Source organism: Protopterus annectens, chromosome 14.part0, assembly GCF_019279795.1.
Source record: "Protopterus annectens isolate FY-2018-M chromosome 14.part0, PAN1.0, whole genome shotgun sequence".
Lineage (NCBI taxonomy): Eukaryota > Metazoa > Chordata > Ceratodontiformes > Protopteridae > Protopterus > Protopterus annectens.
The window spans coordinates 152,838,274-152,860,376 of NC_056748.1; the positions used below are offsets into that span (position 1 = coordinate 152,838,274).

General features: G+C 39.1%; 1 protein-coding gene across 30 annotated transcripts in view; it reads left to right on the plus strand.

The window, feature by feature from the left end:
• Positions 1-22,103, plus strand: part of ABLIM1 (actin binding LIM protein 1) — a 2,317,257-nt gene that overhangs the window by 497,640 nt on the left and 1,797,514 nt on the right. For all 30 annotated transcript variants that reach the window (XM_044055908.1, XM_044055914.1, XM_044055911.1 and 27 more), the window contains exon 4: positions 7,260-7,369. In XM_044055908.1, coding sequence (XP_043911843.1) covers positions 7,260-7,369 — 110 coding nt within the window. The remainder of the gene's footprint in view (positions 1-7,259; positions 7,370-22,103) is intronic.

Consider the following 22,103-nt stretch of genomic DNA (forward strand, 5'->3'; position numbering starts at 1 on the left):
GTCTGGGTGTCTTTCTTCCACATTGCTCTCATTTCTGCCTGCAGATCCTGATATTTTATGACTTTGTGTCTTTTTGTACACAACACACTGTAGTCACTGGGTGTGGCAATTTCAATGATCATGGACCACCATATCCAGTTTTCTAGCATCTATTTTTTGAACTGTTGGTAATGGATGATCCCATGTGATGCAGACCATCATTTTCTATGATGCTTTGTGGCTTATGTTTCCAGTGTTTTTCAGCCACTTCAGTACCATAATGTTTGCACAAACCCCAGTGCAACAGTGTTGCCACATTATTATGCATTTCAGTATACAGTCCTTCTGTCATATAGTATGTCACAACCAGCAAAGAGATGTGCGACTGTTTCTAGTTCAGTTTTACAAAACGTACATTTGTCTGCTTCTCCCACATCTTCAATGGACTTTGTAAACCAGTGTGTATGTAGCCCATTGTCTTGGGCCACCAATATTAACCTTTCAACATGAGGTTCTTCCAGAAGTTTTCTATACTTGCAACTATATTAATATATTTTCCACATTTCATATTTCTTGCCTTCTCATCTTGTCCTTCTCCTTATATTCTTTTTTTTTGGTTTTTGGCACATTCATTTGCTGCCTGATTTTTATCTATTTCTGATTTGATTTCCATTTTTGCTTAATGCTGATACATTTCTGCTAAATTAAGCAGAGAAGTCATCTTAGATTTATTCTCCTCGTGTTTCAAAACTTTCACTACATTTGGTTCTTATGTGGTCAGCAGATATGTGTGGAGTCCCATAACTGCAGATCTATACATGTAATTAATTTCAAGGAGGCCCAATCCTCCTCCGGAACGGGGACTATATAATCTTGGTATGCACTGATTTTTATAAATCATTTGGTGAGCATGAAGCATCCTTCTTGTTTTCCTATCTAATCCATCCAACAGGATTTGGGCCAGTCAATCTCTACAAAACTGTAAGTTAGGACAGAAAGAACAAATTGGTTTATAGCTTAGATTTTGTTCCTATATCTCAGTGCTGTTTTTGGATTAATTTAATACTTCTAAAGTATTCCTTACTAAATTTTATTCACATTTGCTCATGTTTTATTGTCGATCCTTCATCAATTCCCAAATATTTATACATTCCCTCTTGCTCAAGTTCTTTTATATCGCATTCTTGTCCCAAACTGATGTTTTCCTGGTGCTGCAGTTTTCCGGCTTTAAAGGTTACTTTTGCACATTTATCAAGACCAAATGACATTCTTATATCATCTGAAAAAGTTTTGACAACTTGCAGTTGTGCTTTCAGTTCCTCACCTGATGAGCTATACAGTTTTAAATCACTGACAAAGAGAAAATAAGTCTCCACACTTTGTTGTTTTCTAAGAACCAAATCATAGCCATGGCGTAAACTGTTACATAGACAGCTTAATGGGTTAAGGGCAAGGCAGAATAGCAATAAGGACAGAGAGTAACTTTGGAATATCCCCCTTTGGATTTTTATCCCTGGGATAATAATTTGTCCTTTATCATGGCTCAGTTGCAAAGTGGTCTGCCACTGTTTCATGGTCACTGTTATGTAGTCGATCAGTGTAAAGTGTATCTTACACATTTTAAGCACTCTTTTATCCATGAATGTGGGATACTATCAAATGCTTTTTTGTAGTCAATCCGTGCCATACTTAGATTCTTCCCCTTTGTACAGTTCTCCACTCTGACTTTATTTAACAACAAATGATCCCTTGTTCCATATACCTTTCTTTTATTTCCTTTTGTTCTACTGTAATAATTGTTTTCTTTTAATGACTAAACTCTGTCAGCATTAATTCCTGTGTATAGTTTATACGTCGTTGGAAGGCAAGTTACTGGTCTATAATTTTTAGGGTAGCTTGCAAGTTGGAGCATTGTTTTTCCTGTTGTTAGCCAGGTTGGTGTCTGTTTGGGGTGCACATATAAATAGTTCTTACTCATGGCTAAATCTTTTTACAAAGATGTTAATACTTTTAACCAAAAGTTAGGTACTGCATCTGGGCCTGGGGTTTTCTAGTTAGAGGCTTTTCTTAACTTTGTTTCAATCTGTCTGGCTGTTACTTCATCCCATTTCAGATCCTGTACCTTTAAACTTCTTATTCTTTCTTTTACTTCTATCCATTTAGCATCTTTGTTATGTTCCATAGGATCTTCATAGATACTTCAAAATGTATCTATTTTGTCTTTTTTGACGGTCTTTCAGTTCCTTTTACCTTACTTCCCAATTCTGTATAAAACCTTTTTGGGTCATCAATAAATTGCTTATTTTGTACTTTTCCTCTATATTTATCTGTGTATCTTCTTTTCCACCTGTGCTGAAATTTTTAGTTTATTTGCAATAGTGCATGATAGATCCTGGTCTGTTTTAATACTGCTCATTGCTTTTATCACATCTCTCTTTCTTAGTATTTTTGCTGATCTGTTCCCTCTTGTATACTCTTCTAGCATGACACATCTTGTCTTAATTGCTTTATAGTTTTCTCTGTTCGATACTTCCATGATGGTATTCGATTTCTTCCCTTCCTTTACCTCACTACCCAGTGTTCTTGTGGTAGAACTTTATCAGTTATTAGTTTAGCTGCACAGTAACATATCCTGTTTACTTCTGTTATATCGCATGGATCTCTATCGACAGTCCTAATTACTGCATTCATTTGTTTTATCAGACTTCTGACTTTTGGGGATGTCCTTCAAGGATGCATCTGCAGTCATCACATATGGGTTGTCCTGCCTCAGGCAGCCCTTCGGTCGGCCGGATTCGAAAGTCTGGGTCCGACGTCGGCTGATGTCACCCTTTCCCCGACGTCAGAGCGCCTGGGGTATAAAAGCGTCAGCCGACGCCATCTTCCTCAGTCTTTCTTGCCGCGTGGTGCCCGAAGCAGAAGCATTGAGAACCAATCCTTCATTTATGCCAAAGGTGGTATCCAGGGTCTCATTGAACCAAGCTATTCACCTGCCTACCTTCTTTCCAAATCCACAAAACAAAGGGGAAAAACTTCTGCACACCCTGGACATACACAGACAGTTGCGCTACTACTTGGACAGAACTAAAAGTTACAGAAAAACTGACCAGCTGTTTGTAGCATATGGCTAGTGCACAAGGAAAAGCAATTTCCAAACAGACAATTTCAAAATGGATAGGGAATTGCATTCGTTTTTGTTACTCCTTTCATGGAAAGACTGTGCCAGCTAACATTAGACCTCATTCCACCAGAGCTACAGCCACCTCCACAGCCTTCTTAAGAGGGGTGGCTACCAAGGACATTTTAGAAGCTGCTACATGGAGCTCCATGCATACATTTTCCAAGCATTACAATTTACCTTTATATTCCAGATCCAGAGCAGGCTTTGCTACGGCAGTCCTGCAGGGCATTTTAGCTACACCATCATTTACATAGATCCTCCACCCCCAGATTGGCTATGGTATTCTACCCATATGTGATGACTGCAGATGCATCCTTGAAGGACATAGTACAGTTTTGTACCTACTATAAATGTAGATGTCCGATAGGTATGCATCTGCAGTCAGGTTTACCCACCCTCCTTCCCCTCTGTGGTATTTCTTGGGTTCTTATCCCGCTCATAGCTAGCTGGGGTTATCTATTATGGTGTATTTGTTTTATATACATATATATATATATATATATATATATATATATATATTTATATATTTCTGAACATGTTTGGAATTTATTGCATTTCTCCAAATTTAGCCTTCCTTAGAGGGCACCTGGCATCCGGGGCAAGAAAAACTAAGGAAGATGGCGTCGGCTGATGCTTTTATACCCCAAGCGCTCTGACGTCGGGGAAAGGGCGACATCAGCCGACGCCGGACCCAGACTTTGGAATCCGGCCGACCGAAGGGCTGCCTGAGGCAGGACAACCCATATGTGATGACTGCAGATGCATACCTATCGGACATCTACATTTATGGTAGGTACAAAACTGTACTTTTTATTGACTTTCTGCAGCCTATTTCTTTCATTGATCTTAATATGTCTATCTGTGTATTCAATCAAGCAACTCTTCTCTTAGCTCATTTTCTTTCAAACTGAGGGCACATTTTTGTTCTCCATTTCCTGTGAGCATTCGGTAGAAAGTTCTATAGTATCTTCCTGTAGCACCTTCTCTTCGATTTTGTCCAGTACCATCCATTGCTTTGTCATATGGGAACTCACTGGCCTATCACTCCTCAACATTGACTGACTGGATCAGAGTTGCCACAGTTTCCTGTTCCTTCCCTTGCTGTCCAGCTTCAAGTGAACGTCTATACCAGCTTCCTGTGGAAGGATCCAAAATATCTTCATGTGGTACCTGACCAATTGCTTCCTGTTCCACTGGTTTCCCCCTTAATCTGGATGTCCATTGCTCTACCTTGTCGTGTTTTCTGAATTTGATTTTCTATACTGAATCCTTTACTTCGCATCTACTCCATAACTTCGGTTTCTATTTCTCTAACTTCTCCATTCCTGATCTCCTTTTCTACTTTTCCTCTTTGTCTCCTTGTTTTTTTGTGCTGTAACATTTTTCATGTCTGGATTCCTTTGCCTGTATTTCTCTTTAAATGTCTTTGGTGCTGCTCTTTTTGTATTGGTTAGTTTTGCTTTCTCCTCTGCATGAATATTACACCATATTAAATCTCTTTTTCTTTCCCTTGTCCATATTTCTTCTTCAGAAGTTTCCTGATCTTCCTGTTTCTCCTTACTTTGGGACACACTCCATCGTGGTGTGATGTAACCCATGTTGGACCTTCTGCACCAAATCCTTCACTTCGCAGACACTCCATAACTTCAGCTTCTCGGTTTTTAACTTCTACTTTACTGATCTTTTTTGCTACATTCCCTCTTTGTGATATTATTTCTTTGCTGTGAAATTTTCCATGTCTGGATGCCTTTGCCTGTATTTCTCTCTGCCTTCTTTATATTCATTAATTTGGCTTTGTCCTTTGCATAAATATTGCACCATATAAACTCTCTCTTTCTTTCCCATGTCCATATTTCTTTTTTATACTTTTCAAATATCTGTTGGTTTTGTTGTTTATATTTTCACACTTCCTCAGATGCTTCTTTTTCTAAACAGTTCAAAGTTTCGTGATCTATATACTGTTTTCCACAAATCTGTTGTATTAATGAACATAAATTGTCATTTGAAGCTTCTAACAGTTTTCCTTTGGAACTATTTTTCTTTCCTCTAATTTCTTTCTTTTGTTTTGTATATCTTGTGTCTGGAAATTTTGGGCTTTTTGCGTAATAGTAACAATACATAATTTCTTTTTTATCCTCAATAGTCCACTTTATCGTCTTTATGGCTGTACTTTGCTCTGTTGTTTTTTTTGTGACTTTTCTGGACTGCTACTTCCTTCTACAGCAGGCGGCCATCCTCCCTCTGGGCCTGGCCTAGCCCCATTGTAGGAATGTTTCCGTATTTTGAGGATTCTACACTGTTATCTTTTCCAGTCCTGGCACCAGTGTGCCTACCAGAATTGAGCACTTTTTTATCCTGGGTCTTGTGCACCCAGCTTTCTTTTTTAATTTTTAACTTACTTCTGTCCATGGTATATGCTGTATAAATACAGTCTATTTATCAGTATCGTCTTGGTGAGATTTTGTGGAAAACTCCACCTCGTGAAGGTACTCACCAAGACTTGAGGATGAATTAAATTTTAGCAATAATACTCTACTTTAGTTGCTGACGTATCATGCCTTCATTTGGACCCCTATGTATGTGTGTGTGTGCGCCTAAATGCATGTGGATGTATGTGTATTTGTGCGCATGTATGCTCCGTTTGCATGTGTATGTGCATTTGTGCATTGGTGTTTATGAGTGGCTGTGTATATGGACAGACATTTGAATTTGTGTGTGTGTGTGTGTGTGTGTGTGTGTGTGTGTGTGTGTGTGTGTGTGTGTGTGTGTGCGCGCATGCGTGTGTGCGTGTGTGTGTGTGTCTGTGTGAGTGTGTGTGTGTGTGTCTGTGTGAGTGTGTGTGTGTGTGTGTGTGTGTGTGTGTGTGTGTGTGTGTGTGTGTGTGTCTGTGTCTGTCAAGGCAATTTGTATTCATCATTGTATGCCCCTCACCTCTTGTCATATCAGTGCCTCTCAGTTTCTCAAAGTCTGTGAATTAACCTTGTGGTTTTCTGTACAAAACTGAATGACCCGTAAGTTGAATGGGACGACTGCAAGGCATGACATCTCCTTAGCCCTAAGGTGCAATGACACCAGGGTTGATTATGCTGGTAGTACAGTTAGTACAGAGGAGCTGCTCCATGCATAATAGTATAAGAGGTTTTGCCCTATATGGAAAAAGACATTTATGAATTTCAACTGGACAGACTTTTGACTTTTAAGACATGGTCTTGGCTTTTCTTCCTTCTTGCTGATTCTTGCTGAGGAGTATCCAAGGTCAGAGGTCACTCACCGTCAGCAGAAGCTGATCTGAAATGAGTTGTTGTCACGTGTAGCACACTTTGGAGTATCTGTGCCTGTTTGATGCATGTTTTACTCATTCTTCAAGCGGGGCAGGAGCTGGAAGCTTAGATCACTTCAAGGCGTAGTGTAAAGCATGCATATTTCAAAGACACTGCAAGATTTAGCTGGCAGATTTTCAGGTACTATTAGGGAATCTTAAATGGCAACTATACTGCTTGGAATTTTTGTATCTATAAAGGCTGAACATTTTTTAAATACAACTGCATATATAACTAAATTCTTTCTTTGAGGGTTTGCTTAGATTTACCTAGGGATAAAATGCTCATCCTGTCAACATTATGTTTTGCGAAGAACTATATAATCCACATGACAAATTCAGTGTGAGAGAGCCCAATATTTTTATTTATTGTGACTAATTTTTTGACTCCGGTATTCTCATTAAAGATAAAATGATTCAAGTAGCAGACACCAGAAAAATACTAGGAATAAAAGAACATTCTGTAGATTAGACAAAAAAACTAATAAAAAGTGACCTCTGAGTGTGCTTCACTGTAAAAAAATATTCTGTTGCTATTACATTGCCGTTGTTAGCCTGATGGTATTACACTTTCTATCAAATCCATTACATTTCAGAGTCTGAACACCTGCCAAGAGGTATTCTGCATGCCTTTCTATGACAACCTTATAAGCCGTCTGCATTTCTGGCAGGCAGTACAACTAGCATTGGTTGCACTTTGAGAAGCAGAATGTAGAAGTAAAAGACATAATTCAATCTGCTGAGCACCCTTGAACACTCTGTTTTCTTTTCACTTGATAGACGCCCATTTCCTGCAGGAGACCGGGTTACTTTTAATGGAAAGGACTGCCTTTGCCAGCACTGTGTCCAACCAATGTCACCTAGTCCGAAAGAAATCTCAAGTTCAAACAGTAAGTACACACAGCTTTTATATTCAAGAGGGTTTGTTTTGTTTACATTTGCAGTAATTCTGTTTTAAGAAAATATCTTGTGTGAAAAAATGCAGTAACTTATTGTATCCCCTTATGTACAAGACGGAGTGGTGTACTTTATCTGTCTGTAGGTAATAATCGTGTGGGATCTCTTGTTTAGTTCATACTGCATTTTTGCGGATTATGTGAAAGCATGTCTCTCAACAGATTTTAAATAGTGCTTTTATAAATTTGGAAAGTTGCTGGAATAAAAGGCATTGTGTTAGCATGCATTTTCTGAAACATATGAAGACTGAAATCATTATTTTGTGTTGTCATGCCTCAACGACTTGCCAGAAAACCACACCTTTTTTGAGGAACAGATCAAATACATGAGTCAAAAATTTGGACAGTCTTCAAAAATCTGGACAGTTGAAAAGTATGTGTGAAAGGCAACCAGATAAAATTCAGAAATAAATGCCAAAGGTATAACTAGGCCGTGAAAGTGACTTCCAAAATGTGTATGTGGAGTTTTAACTGGACTCAAAAATATATAGTATCTGCATGTACAAGTGTATATGTGAGTATTTGCCCTGTGTGTGTGTGTGTGTGTGTGTGTGTGTGTGTGTGTGTGTGTGTGCATGTGCGTGTGTGTGTCTATATATACATATGTATGTATATATATATATAGACACACACTCACACACACACACACACACACACACACACACACACACACACACACACACACGTAATTGTGTAGATGCCTTTGTGTGTGACTATGTGTGACTTTGAGTGTGTGTATGTATGTGTGTGTGTTTATGTATCTGCATGTTGAGTACGTATGTTTAATTTTTATAGAGTGGATATAAAATATTTGTTTTAACAACAATTATATTATCAGCACCTACTTTGAAACATTAAGCAGTAGTAATATTTCATATAAAAATAGAATAATATACACAAAGTCAAAGTCAAAAGTTAAAGTCAAAGTAAACTTTGTCATACAGATCACCACAGCGAAAAAGTGCGTATTACTGCACTGAATTTCTATACTCAGGCTCATACCATAAGAATGACAGTTTAGAGAAGGAAGCTAGATTAAATTAATAAAAAATTTAAATTAAATAAAAATAAAAATAAAATAAGACACAAAAATTAAATAAAGTAAAACAAATTTGGAAGCTCTATTTACATCAGAAGCACAACAAATACAACAGCAGGAATAGACTCTGTAGAAATATAAGGATATGCAAAAAAAAAACTACTATAATAAATGAGACAGGCACACATAAACTTACCCACCACCAATATATATCATAAATTTGCAGTTCACAGTTATCCTAGTGCAGATAGAGACATATGAAGTGAGCCATTCAGAGTTTATGTAAACAACAATGACATATTGCGCACAAGTAATGTTTTACCCGTGTAGCTCATTAGACTTTGGGTTTGTTATTCAGCATTCTGATAGCATGTGGGAAGTAGCTTCTGTTGCGCTTCCTTGTTGGCAGGAGTTGCACAGTCCATGAGCCGGATAGTGTATATCCCTCAATAGTTTTTGGACTCTACCATAGCATCTGTTAGATTATATGTTCTGTAGGGACTGAAGTTTGGAGCCAATGATTTTTGTGGCCTGTTTAACAATCTTATCCAGTGCCTTCCGATCAGCTTGAGAGTAATTTCTGTACCAGACAACAATGTTGTTTGTCAGAGCACTCTCATTCGTAGCTCTGTAGAAGGTGAGTAGGACCTGTGGGGGGAGGTTAGCTCTGCAGAGTCTCCTAAGGAAGTGGAGATGTTGTTGGGCTCTCTTTATAAGGTAGGAAGTGTTTGTGCCGCAGCTTAGGTCTTGCGAGATATGTACCCCTAGGAATTTGGTGCTATTTACTCTCTCGACTGTGGCACCATTGATGATGTTAGGGGTGTGTGGCTTTTTCTTCTTCCTAAACTTGATGATTTCCCTGGTTTTTCCCAACATTTAGTGCTAACTTGTTGTCAGTGTACCAATGAATAAGTTGGTTCACTTCTTCCCTGTAGGCTCCCTCATCTTCCTTCTTGATAAGGCTGTTTACTGTGGTGTCATCTGCAAACTTGATGATTCTATCTGACTGATGCATAGCTGTGTAGTCATGTGTTAGAACTGTGAAAAGAAGTGGACTGAGTACCAGACCTTGTGTGACCCCTGTGTTTAGGGTGATGCTGTTTGAGTGATGCTTTCCTGCTCTAACTATTTGTGGCATTTCAGTCAGTCAGGAAGATGAGGATCCAGTCACATATCATGTTTTCTAGTTTACTCAGCTCAGACATCAGTTGTTGTGGAATAACCATGTTTAAGGCCGAGCTGGAGTCTATGAACAGCATGCTTACGTAACAGTCCTTATTTTCCAGGTGGTCCAAGGTGTGATGAAGTGTTAAGGTTATGGCATCCGCATTAGAACGATTTGACCTGTATGCAAATTGTAAAGGATCAAATGTAGCAGGCAGGCAGGATGTTATATGATCCTTGACCAGTTTTTCGAAACACTTCATCACTACTGAGGTAAGTGCAAATGCTTGGTAAACATATAATGATGCTGGAGATGATTTCTTGGGCAGAAAGATGATGTCAGTGGTCTTAAACATTTGGGCACTTTTTCCTGGCTGAGAGATATATTGAAAATGTCTGTGAAGACTGGTGCCAGCTGATCAGCAGAGTTTTTAAGTAGCTTGCCTGAGATCCTATCCAGATCAGCTGCATTGCCCAGATGAACCTTACATAGGTTTTTGCATACTTCTTCCAGTTTGAGGCATAGCGATGTGGCATGTTCATTTCATTTGTGGGTAGTCTCTCTGGTGATGTTCTATTCAATTCCTCAAATCTGCTGAAGTAGATGTTTAGCTTGTTTAAGAAGTCTGGGTTACCATCACATCGCGTGGATGGTGGCTTATAGTCTGTGATGGTTTGTATCACTCTCAGGGTCTGCCTGGGATCTTTGTAGTCAGAGAGGTGTCTCTGTATTTTTAAATGAGAGGCCCTTTTGCTACTCTCACACCTTTGTTCAAGTTAGCCCTGGTCTTTTTCAAAGCCTCTCTGTCTCCGGACTTAAAGGCAGGATTACATGCTCTCAGTAATTTGTATACCTCACTGGTGAGCCAGGGTTTTTGGTTGGCTCTGATGGTTACATCCTTCAGGGTAGTGACATCCTCAGTACATTTTTTGATGTATCTCACATCCGTTTCAATGTACTCATCCAAATTATAGATTCCAGTCAGTGCATTCAAAGCAGTCTTGCAGAGCCGAGACAGCACTTTCAGGCCAGGTCCTTATTTGCTTCCTGAAAGGTTTTCTCCTTACTAGCATTGGTTTATAGGTTTACACACACACACACACACACACACACATATATATATATATATGGGGTTTCGTTGTTTTCATGTTGTTGTTCTGGGTTTCGGTCTTCTGGTCTTTCGTTCTAATGAAGGAGACCCATACATATATATTTATATATACATATTATAGATATATATACATACACACACGCACACATATGTATATATATATATATATATATATATATATATATATATATATATATATATGTATATTGTCCAGATACATCACTCTTTAAGTTTAATAGCAAAATCTCCCACATGTGGAAATAACAGAAACCAACAGGCCAAGTTTCAATCTCTGTATATCTTTTCAATGCTTTATCATACAACTAATCTCCATGTATTACTTAAAAGGAAAAAGCACCCTTGTATCTCCTTACTCATATGCGGTAACCCTAACCCCGGGTCTACACATTACCTTACCAAAAATCTTTCTGTAACTCTAACACTTCACAAACTACACAAGGAGCTCCCAGGCACACCTCTCTCACACAGACACACACACACACACACACACACGTGCTCGCTTGCACACACACATTGACAAAAGCACACACACAAGCGCGCACACACACACACAAATGCACAAACACACACAAGCACGCACACACACACACACACACACACACACACACACACACACACAAGCACGCACACACACACACACACACACACACACACACACATACAAGACAAGACATACACATGCACACAGACAAGCATGTGCGCGCGCACACAGACACATGCACACACGCACACACACACAAAAAAAAACACTAAATCTGTCACCTAACCTAGCCTTTGTCCTAACTGTAACCTGCAAAAACTCATACATACACAGTCTTTCCTTTTATGCTGAGATCTTCAGTATATGCAAAAGCTGTGAGCTTAAAACAAAGCCCTACTTACATTCACAAAAGCACAATGCTCCTATCTTCCAGACATCCAGCACTTGATAACTAGTGCTTTTGGCAAACCACACAGCAGTAAGCTGTGCTGATTAGCAAGAGTATGTCTCCCTAACTTTAGATCGAAGCATGATACTTTGATCCAAAGCTAATCATACAAAGAGTGAAGAACATTAATATCAGCGAGTATGGAAAAGCACAACAAGCTCTTAACATCGAATCGCAGCAAGCAATGTACTAGCAGCGTGCCTCATAAGGCAGTGCATTGAAAGGCTGGCGCCAGCACTATGGCATACAGGTCAACACCACATAACTACACACTTAAATGAATAATGTGTCTGCTCTAACAGGTACAACAACTAATCACAACATAAAACAATCACTACATTAATTAAAATAGTTGCCACATAAATAAATAATTAATTTGCAATCATTATATCGAATACAACGGGACCGCTTTGAAAATACTATTAAAATGAAAGATCCTGTTCTCCGCCTTGAACCATAATGACATCTTTGAAAAGCAGCAGTAGGTACCATAATGCTAACAAGCAACTGCTGACTTGCTGTTGCAATTATATTCTTCACCCTGAGTGATGTTTACAGTGTATGGAGCTGCCTTTCATGATTGTACTTTGATCCATAATATTGCACAGCAAGTGATCAAACACAACTGGTCGATCACCGACTGATTAAAGACACACACACACACACACACAGAAAAATACACACACAAAACTAAAACACGTACACACACAGGTGCATGTCACATTTATTTATTTTTTTTTAATTTACTCTCACTAGACAACAAAGCCCATTCAGAGACCATAAAAATGGCAGCCATTTGCATTTTTTTATTTGGAGCCTCACATCATTTTAATGTGCTGCAGTGAACTGCAGATTTCTTTTTTACTTGGAGTTACCTGTACATTAACACCCTGGATGGAAATGTTTATTCTCCTCTCTGAGTGAAGATGTACAGTTTGCCTATTCCATACAAATTAACTACCTAGTGGACATTTCAGGGTTTGTTTAGTGTTACCTCCTACAGAATTTTCTAGACAAGTAAGCATGAGTTGGCAGTGACAATATGAACACTTTGCAAAGGAAGTAGCTTTTGTTTATGGATCAGGATGGACATGGCATATAGTCCAGTCCACATTTGATGTTTCTAGATAAAGATGTTAGTACTGAGTGTCTTACGCTAGAAATGCTTTCACAATTTCTTTCTTGGGAGGCTCTAGCTTTGTTTTCGGAGATTAAAGCTAACACATACTGTTTCATCCCCATGCACTTTCAGTAGCAAGTCCAAAAAAGATGTCATGAATTTTCCAGTCTCTCTCACAGATAAACCATATTTTTGGAGGGTTCCAATTTGTCAAGAATGAGACAGGTATGCAGTCAATGTCTGTTTGTTTGCTTGTGTTCCAAATGGCCGACTGAATTGTATTAATTGAATACAACTGATAGAAGGTTTGGGAGGATGTTATAATTGCCAGAAAAACTGTGACCTTTAACTTCACTAACAGCAGAAAGTGTGGGTCTGTTAAATGTAGAAACATCCGAATAGTAAACACCTGTGCAAATGAAACCTAAATGGAACTATCCAAACCTACTGTTTTAGCTGCTTACAGTGTCCCATCTTTGTCAGTTCTCTGTGGAACCATGCCAAACAAGTTCGTGTAAATCAGTGTTTGAATTTTGTCTGCCCTTGTAAATATTGGTGGGAGGGGGTGGAGACTAAACAAATAACAGACATGAGAATAAAACATCAGGTCCAGCATTGCTGCTTCACAAGTAGAGATAAAGATGTGCTCAGGACTAGACATTTGTAGAAAGCTTTTCCCATAGTGCTTCTAAGTGGCTTCTTGATTACAGGTTTAATAATGAGGAATATGATTTGATGTCTAAACATTTAGGTTTAGTATAGTGTCAGTCAAATGGAAGGTAACTCCATTAGCTCATTATGTTTATTAGGTCATGTGCACTGTAGATGGCAGGAAAAAATATGTTTTATGTCTATTCAGTTTCAAATTAGACAGTGCAGAAATTCTCAAAACTCATGAGTGTGTTACAGTTTGTAGGGCAAGTATGTGATGAAGCAGATTAGCAGGGAGAAGAAGACAGCGACTAGGTTCTGAGGTTCGTAGGGTCACAGGTTTGTAGGTTTGTACGTTTGTAGGTTCAGAGGCCTCAGGTTTGTATGTTTGTAGGTTCATAGGTTCGTAGATTTGTAGGTTCATAGGTTCTCAGGTTTATAGGTTCACAGGTTCATAGACTCGTAGGCTCACTATTTATAGGTTCATAGGTTCACAGGTTTGTAGGCTCGTAGATTTGTAGGTTCATAGGTTTGTAGCTTCACAGTTTTGTAGATTTACATGTTCATAGGTTTGTAGATTCACCAGCTCGTAGATTCATAGGTTGATGTTCATAGGTTCACAGGTTAATAGGTCTATGGGTTCAGAGGTTCATAGGCTCATAGGTTCACAGGTTAAAAGGTTCATACTTTCATAGGTTTGTAGGTTCATAGGTCCATTTGTTCTTAGGTCCATAGCTTCATAGGTTGTAGGTTCATAGGTTTGTAGGTTCATATGTCCATAGGGTCGTAAGTCCATAGGTTCATAAGTTCATAGGCTCATAAGTCCATAGGTCTTTAGGTTTGTAGGTTCATAGGTTCATGTGTTATAGGTTCATAGGTTTATAGGTCTATAGGTTCATAGCTTCCTAGGTGTGTATTAGGTTAATGACCACCAGGGTATTTTTTTAAGTTCAGCTGTTCAACCCAAATCTCTGAAAAGGTCTGGTACCCTTGATAAGTGTAAGCAGGAGCTTGAGAGATGAAAGGTTTACAAGCTAGGGTTTGGGAGATGACCCATGTACTGGTTGCCTATGTCCATTAGAGACATAGGTGCCAAACCAGGGATGAATTTCCTGTTCCTCATCCAGTTGTCCAGGTTGCACTTGAATTGGCTTATGGAGGACTCTGCTTCACATGGATGGAGATACTGTTCCATAGATGGGAGTGGTCTCTGGGATACATGCCTGTCTCTCCAGCAGGTCCTATTTATATCACAGGCAAGGTTTAAGACTTTATAATGGGTAATTCTGGTGTTTTTTGTTTTGTGGATACACTTGAGGTCCATCAAAGCAGGGTCTAATGATGCCAGGCATAGATTTCCCCTCAAGAGCTTCTAAGATACAAAATAAAGGGATAGCTTTGAGACAGTCTGCATAGAACATGTTGTTTATACCCAGTATTCTTTTAGTGAGGAACCTCTGTGGACATACTAAATGTTGGATGTGCCTGGTCATGTACATATCAGTGTGGACATTGTCCTGAATAATAGGCCTGATGAGTGCTGAATGCAGTGGAACAATGACCTTCTTGGACATAGATGTCATACCTTTGTTTATAAATTGCACAACACAGTGTGATTTCCTCCCTGCCATGCCTTAAATGGAAAACGTAAGTACAGAAAATTTAGTTTTATAAATCAGCTATCTTGCTAGGGGTTCCACTGCTAGAAAAAGAGAGTTAGGGACAGCAGGGATCCTTGTCTGGTACTCTTAAGAAGAAAAACAAAAGAGCAAGAGAGGATTGTATTGGTAAATTCTGAGGCAGGAGAACTGTAGAAAGCTAGTAGTACTGAAGTAGTTCCATCTGCAATTATGTCTATTTTATGAAACAGAGAACCTCTCAATGCCTATCAAAATGGCTGCCCAGGGTTAGATGAGTACTGAAGACCATGCATTATATAATCAATACCTGAAGTTAATGTGCCTGTCCACACCAGTAAGAACGATCAACACCTGAAGACGCCTTGCCTGTGACACATACATAAGAACAATCTGATCCTAAAGATGCCATGCTTGTTACAGATACATAAGAACAATCAATGCCTGAAGATGCCCTGCCTGTGAGACATAAATAAGAATGCCCAACGGCTGAAGATGCCCTGCCTGTGACACACAAATAAGAATGATCAATGCCTGAAGACGCACATAAGAACAGTCAATGCCTGAAGACATCCTGCCTGTGACACGTACATAAGAATGGATCAGTACCTGAAAAGACGTCCTGCCTGTGACACATACATAAGAACAATCTGGAGTATATTAAATCAGCGAACACTTAAAAAAGCGAACGCTGATTTATTGACCCCATGTAATTGAAAGCTTACAATCCCGAACACTTACAACAGCGATTTTTTTCCCCCAGGGAAAAAAAAAATCACTGTTCCAAAAAAAAACTTTAAAATTACATAAAGTGCCGGGCTTCACCCCCACACCCCCTGACATGGCCCTACTTAAATTTACCAACTGTGAGATTGCACTACATTGATGAAAATGGCAAAATAATGAAGGCGGCCAAGTGATTTCTTTCCCAGGGAAAGAATTTGCTTATATGCAGTTTCGGTATTTTCCCATTTCGAACTTTGAAGTTCGATCAAGACGCATTCGAAAGAATGTGTCTTTGATCACATAATAGGGAACTGAACAATAAACACTTAAAGATGCCCCGCCAGTGACATGTACTTAAGAACAACCAAAGCCTGAAGATGCCTTGCCTTAGACACATACATAAGAACAATCAGTGTCTGAAGATGCCCTGCCTGTGCTGAACATGCCCTGCCTGTGAGACATACTTAAGAACAATCAGATCCTGATGATGCCCTGCCTGTTGCACATACATAACAACGATTAGCACCTGAAGGCACCCTGCCTGTGACACATACCTAAGAATGATCAACACCTGAGGACACCCTGTCTGTGACACATACATAGGAAAGATCAACGCCTGAAGATGCCCTGTCTGTGACACATACATAAAAACAATCAGATCCTGAAGATGCCTTGGCTGTTACACATACATAACAACCCTCTGCTAAATCTTTCTTTGAAAAATGCTTTGTGCTTCACATCAGTTAAAACTAGGAGAATAAAGCCTTTTGTTGATTTAGTGGGTTAGAGAATATGGGCTTCTCATTTGTTAGGATAAACTCTAAGCACTTGTTAGTCTATTTGAATGGTTTCCCCTTCCAGCTGTGATGCAAACTTCCTTTAACTGGAACTTTTGTCCCTCCAGACTCTGCACTTTTCATTATGCTGTGAGATGTCTTTGATTGACGGGACCCTTGATAACTACTGGAGTCAAACGTTTAGCTTGCAGATCCTTAGTGCTACCTTCAGGGATCTTGGTATGTGGCAAATGTTTGTAATTGTTCTCATAATATAGCAGAATTCAGAAGGTGAGCAGAATGCAACTCTTATAATGAAGAAAGGTCTTCTTATGTTCAGCAGCACCTAGAAACATACTGGTGGCAAATAAATAAGACAGGTATCAGACTGTTTCACTTTTGGGAAGTGTGAAATATCTGCCATCACTGTATCTGACTAAACATATTTTTAATTTATGGATGAAAAGTGCGATGGTAGTTACATTTTTACATCATTAAATATTATATGGTTTAAGGTACAATAACTGCAGCATTGTGGTGTACATAATGTACATTAAATACTGATATGAATTCATGACGTGGGTTGTACAACAAACAAGTGTTTCAAAAGCAAACTTGGTATTCTGTTTGATAAATGAAAGTTAAATACAGATGTGCAATGCATGCCAAGTACCCAGAAGAAATATCAGATACATACTAAAGTCATATAAAACAGTTATACATATGTTTTTAGCGGGCTGATAGAGAGAATTTGACATACCAAAATCAAAGAACAGTGTGGGGTCAGGTAATTTTAAATTCTACAGACTCTATGGAAATGGGAGGTAGAGGAAGTGAATGCGATAATGAGATGTGTGCAGGACAGGAGGGTAGGGGGAGTGAGGTGTGGCAGTCACAAAGTGCGAGGTACTGTGAAGTGTGTGCAGGACAGGAGGGTAGGGGGAGTGAGGTGTGGCAATCACAAAGTGCGAGGTACTGTGAAGTGTGTGCAGGACAGGAGGGTAGGGGGAGTGAGGTGTGGCAATCACAAAGTGCGAGGTACTGTGAATTGTGTGCAGGACAGGAGGGTAGGGGGAGTGAGGTGTGGCAATCACAAAGTGCGAGGTACTGTGAAGTGTGTGCAGGACAGGAGGGTAGGGGGAGTGAGGTGTGGCAGTCACAAAGTGCGAGGTACTGTGAAATGTGTGCAGGACAGGAGGGTAGGGGGAGTGAGGTGTGGCAATCACAAAGTGCGAGGTACTGTGAAGTGTGTGCAGGACAGGAGGGTAGGGGGAGTGAGGTGTGGCAATCACAAAGTGCGAGGTACTGTGAAGTGTGTGCAGGACAGGAGGATAGGGGGGAGTGAGGTGTGGCAATCACAAAGTGTGAGGTACTGTGAAGTGTGTGCAGGACAGGAGGGTAGGGGGAGTGAGGTGTGGCAATCACAAAGTGCAAAGTACTGTGAAGTGTGTGCAGGACAGGAGGGTAGGGGGAGTGAGGTGTGGCAATCACAAAGTGCGAGGTACTGTGAAGGGTGTGCAGGATAGGAGGGTAGGGGGAGTGAGGTGTGGCAATCACAAAGTGCCCTCTAGTGGGCAGGACAGGGGTGGTAAAAAAACAGAATAGGAACTGAGTGGATGTAGGAGAGGGTCCAAGGTAACAGGATAATGGGTCAGAGGAAATAGATGGGGCTAGTCAAGAGGAGATGATGTGAGCTCAACAGCAAACAGATGTAAAAGCAGGAAAATGTGAGAGCTACTTGTGAATATTTAACTTGGTATCTTTATCATACGTACTATTTGAGAAACAAAAGTAATACAGGTAATGTTGGACACAGTACCTGCACTATTAATATTATTGATTCCAAAAAAGTAATGTCAACATATGTAGCCTTCTACCTTAAATAACGATCCTGCTAGTAAGTTTGATTCCTTTTCTCCTAATTTAAATAATAACAAAATATAAAAAAGTAAGGGGATAAAATGTAATATATGTTCACAGCAGTACATATCTGCACACATTCCATATTTGAGAGCCAGTTTAATTAATACAAGAATCACAAAGGTGAGATGATTACACCTCTGATCCTGTGTTTTATTTAAGCGTTTAATCTAATTTTATGCTGTGCCAATACACAACAGTGACTAAATTACTTAAAAATATCCATCTGAAGCATTTTTATAGTTGTTTATTTTGATTGGAGGTGTCTAAAGTTTAATGATAGATCGTATGCATTGCCATGTTCTTACGTAGTTAAACTGAGGTTATGTTGTCCCTTTCTGTGTATGTGAAACTGTTGAAACACTAATCAAGCCTTACCATCAGTAGAATAATCTGTGTGGTCCAGATACCTCTTTGGTTCTGTTTTAATGTTTTTTTTCTGATCCATTTGAAAGCATTACATCACTTAGTGCTATAATGATTTTGGCAGTAAACCAGTGCAGGATGACTGTTATGCCACATTGTGAGATACCAGCGGCAGAGAGACAAAGGTGCCTTGCAATGATCATGGGCTCTGGAGATGATGGCACGTACAACAGAGATGCCATCCGCCACTGGGTGCTTCAAGAACATTTAGTAGGTGAGGAACAAGAAAGTACTTGGGAGAGTACAACAAAAACTTCGACAGTAGAAAGGGAAATGTGGCATATGATGCGAAAAGGAATTCTCAGAGCACCTGAACAATACCCACTCACAAAAATAAGAGAATGAAGTGAGATTGCATTGTTTTAATTAATGTATTTTGTTAATTATCCCTTTGGGAATACGTTATTTACAGAGACACCAAGTGAAAAGGGATGTAAGTAAGAGAACTACATAGCAAGGAAAGAATGGTCCTGTTACAGTTATCAGTACATTTCCAAAATCCCATTTTAGAATTGGTTATTGAATAAATGTGCTTCTTGTGCTAGTTTAGTGGGAAGGCCGGCCATATAAAGTGTTATTGTGCTTTGTCAAGTGAATATGTGTTTCACCAGGAGGTGTCACATACGTGATATACAACTGAAGAGAAAGGCTGAGATGGAGGTATGCTAGACTGAGAAAGAACTTATCAATCCAAACTTCAGGTTCAGGTTATCTTATTTTTGGAAGTTCATGACAGATGCTGAAGAGTATTGCCGGAATGAACACATTAATTAAACATTCACAGGAGATTTTGAAGGTTCCCTTGCTGAATATGTTGCTGTTCTATACACGTATTTGTTATAAACGTATTGAAACATAGTACTTTATATACCACACACACACACACACACACATGCACATATGTATATCTGTATATATCTGTATGTGGATCTACTTTAAATAGCCAAATTACCATAACGTTGACTCACATAACAGTGGCACGACATCAGCGAAAGTTTAAAATGACAAACCCCTGGAATGGTGAATTTTGCCTCTGGGAAACTAACCACTTGCCCACCACTGGAGAAAACAAAATCCAAAGCAAATTAAACCCACCGAAAGGGGGGGCGGGGCTTTGCCCTCCATACCCCCCCAACTAAATATACCAACTCTGAGATCGCACTACAGTGGAGAAAAGGGCAAAGTTCGCCATAGTGGTCAAGTGGTTAATTTTGCAGAGGCGAAATTCAGTGTTCTGGGAGTTTGCTCTTTTAAACTTTTGCTGACATTGTTTCGCTGTTATGTGTGTTGATGTTATGATACTTCGACTAGTTAAAGGGATACATGCATATATACATATATATATATATATATATATATATATATATATATATATATGTGTGTGTGTGTGTGTGTGTGTGTGTGTGCATACATATATATATATATTTATATATATATATATATATATATATATGGATCTGCTTCATAACATTGAAATTCATAGCATTGAGATCAAAACATCTAAATCCCAAAACATTGAACACTCAGAACATTGAAAGTGTGCTTCATGACATTTACAATGCATATGTAAATAACATCCTCTCCACCTATAACACCACCTAACTAACAAACACACTTTCTACTACATTTCTGCAGGGGGCAAGGCCCCTGCCCCCCCCCATAAATTAAATATGCCAACTCCAAGATTGCACTAATGGAAAAAGTTAATTCACCCATACACTGAGGTTAGGAAATTAACTTTTTTCCACTGTAGTGCGATCTTGGAGTTGGTCTAGCTCCAGTAACTCCTAATTAATATGCTTGACTCCAAGATGCTGAGCGATAAGGGCAAGCATCCAATATGGGGACCTTGAGTTGAGAGAATTTACTCTTACATAAAAAAAATATATATATATATATATATATATATATATTACATTGGCTCAGCTGGGGTGTAAAAACACAGAGGTTTTACATTAACACAAAGCAGTATGTTTACTGGGTGGCCCAGTGCAATAGGTGGATTGGAGACTATATGTTGCCCGTAAGTGTGAGTGCCTGTGTATATGATACAGAAAAAAGACTGGCAACCTACTTCTGTTTTTCCCTTCTCTGCCTTGAAAACTCCCCATGTAGAAAAGTCTGTCCACAGTCAAGCTGGTAGTCAGCTGCAACTCAAGGGTGTGAGTGAGTGAATAAATTTACAGTTGTGAGATATACAAAGTTTTTTTACAAGATAAAAATAAACAAGATATGCAAACGCAGTTTTATAAGATTAAATGCACCAAATAAACCTGGATGCTGATATAAACAATTTGGTTGTCTAAGAAGAGTTGACTTTATAAGGAAAATAAGACACACAAAGTGGGGGTAGAGGTTATGTAAGCGTAATTAATTAGTATTAGTGTTAAAAGAGTTCGGATGGTTGCTTTTATTGTCATTGTTGTATGTAGGCTCTTGATGTTTTGTGTTGAAGACCACACTTCTAAGTGCGTTATGCCATAAATGCTGTAACAACAAAAAAAGCTCCTTATAGCTTTTGATGTGTGAATCTCACTAAATAATTTTACATCATTTTCAGTCAGAAATATGTAGGGTACAGCATATGCAAGTTCTTTTTTTTTATTCATTTGCAAGATGCATCACTTATGGGGGGGGGGGGTCACATAATCTACAGGCAACATTACAAATAAAATATAATAACAACAAAAAATAAAAAAGAGAATCCAAATGGAACGACCAAACAAAAGATCCAACACTGTTTTATTAGTCTCTCTAGCGCCTCGGCTCACGCCTTCAAGGAGAACATTACAAATAAAGGTTGGCACTCAAATACCAATAGGCAGACGTGGATTTGAATGACTGGTACCAGGTGTATGTACTATGTGATACTGGTCACTTTAGTTTTGCTGTGTGGTCACTACTCATAGTGGAAGCTCTGGTCCGGTTTCAACAACTAGATGACTTAGTGACTCTGCTCTGTCTTCATTTGAGGTGCAGTTTTCCTGTAAGAGTTTGTTTGCTCCGGACATTTGTTTTGGTTCTTTCTAGGAAATGCATCCTATTTACATGTACCTTTATCTCGGATTTTAAGAAACCTGATCCGTGATCATTTTAAATCTGTTATAAGTCAACAACGCATAACAAGGTGATACAACATTGTGGATT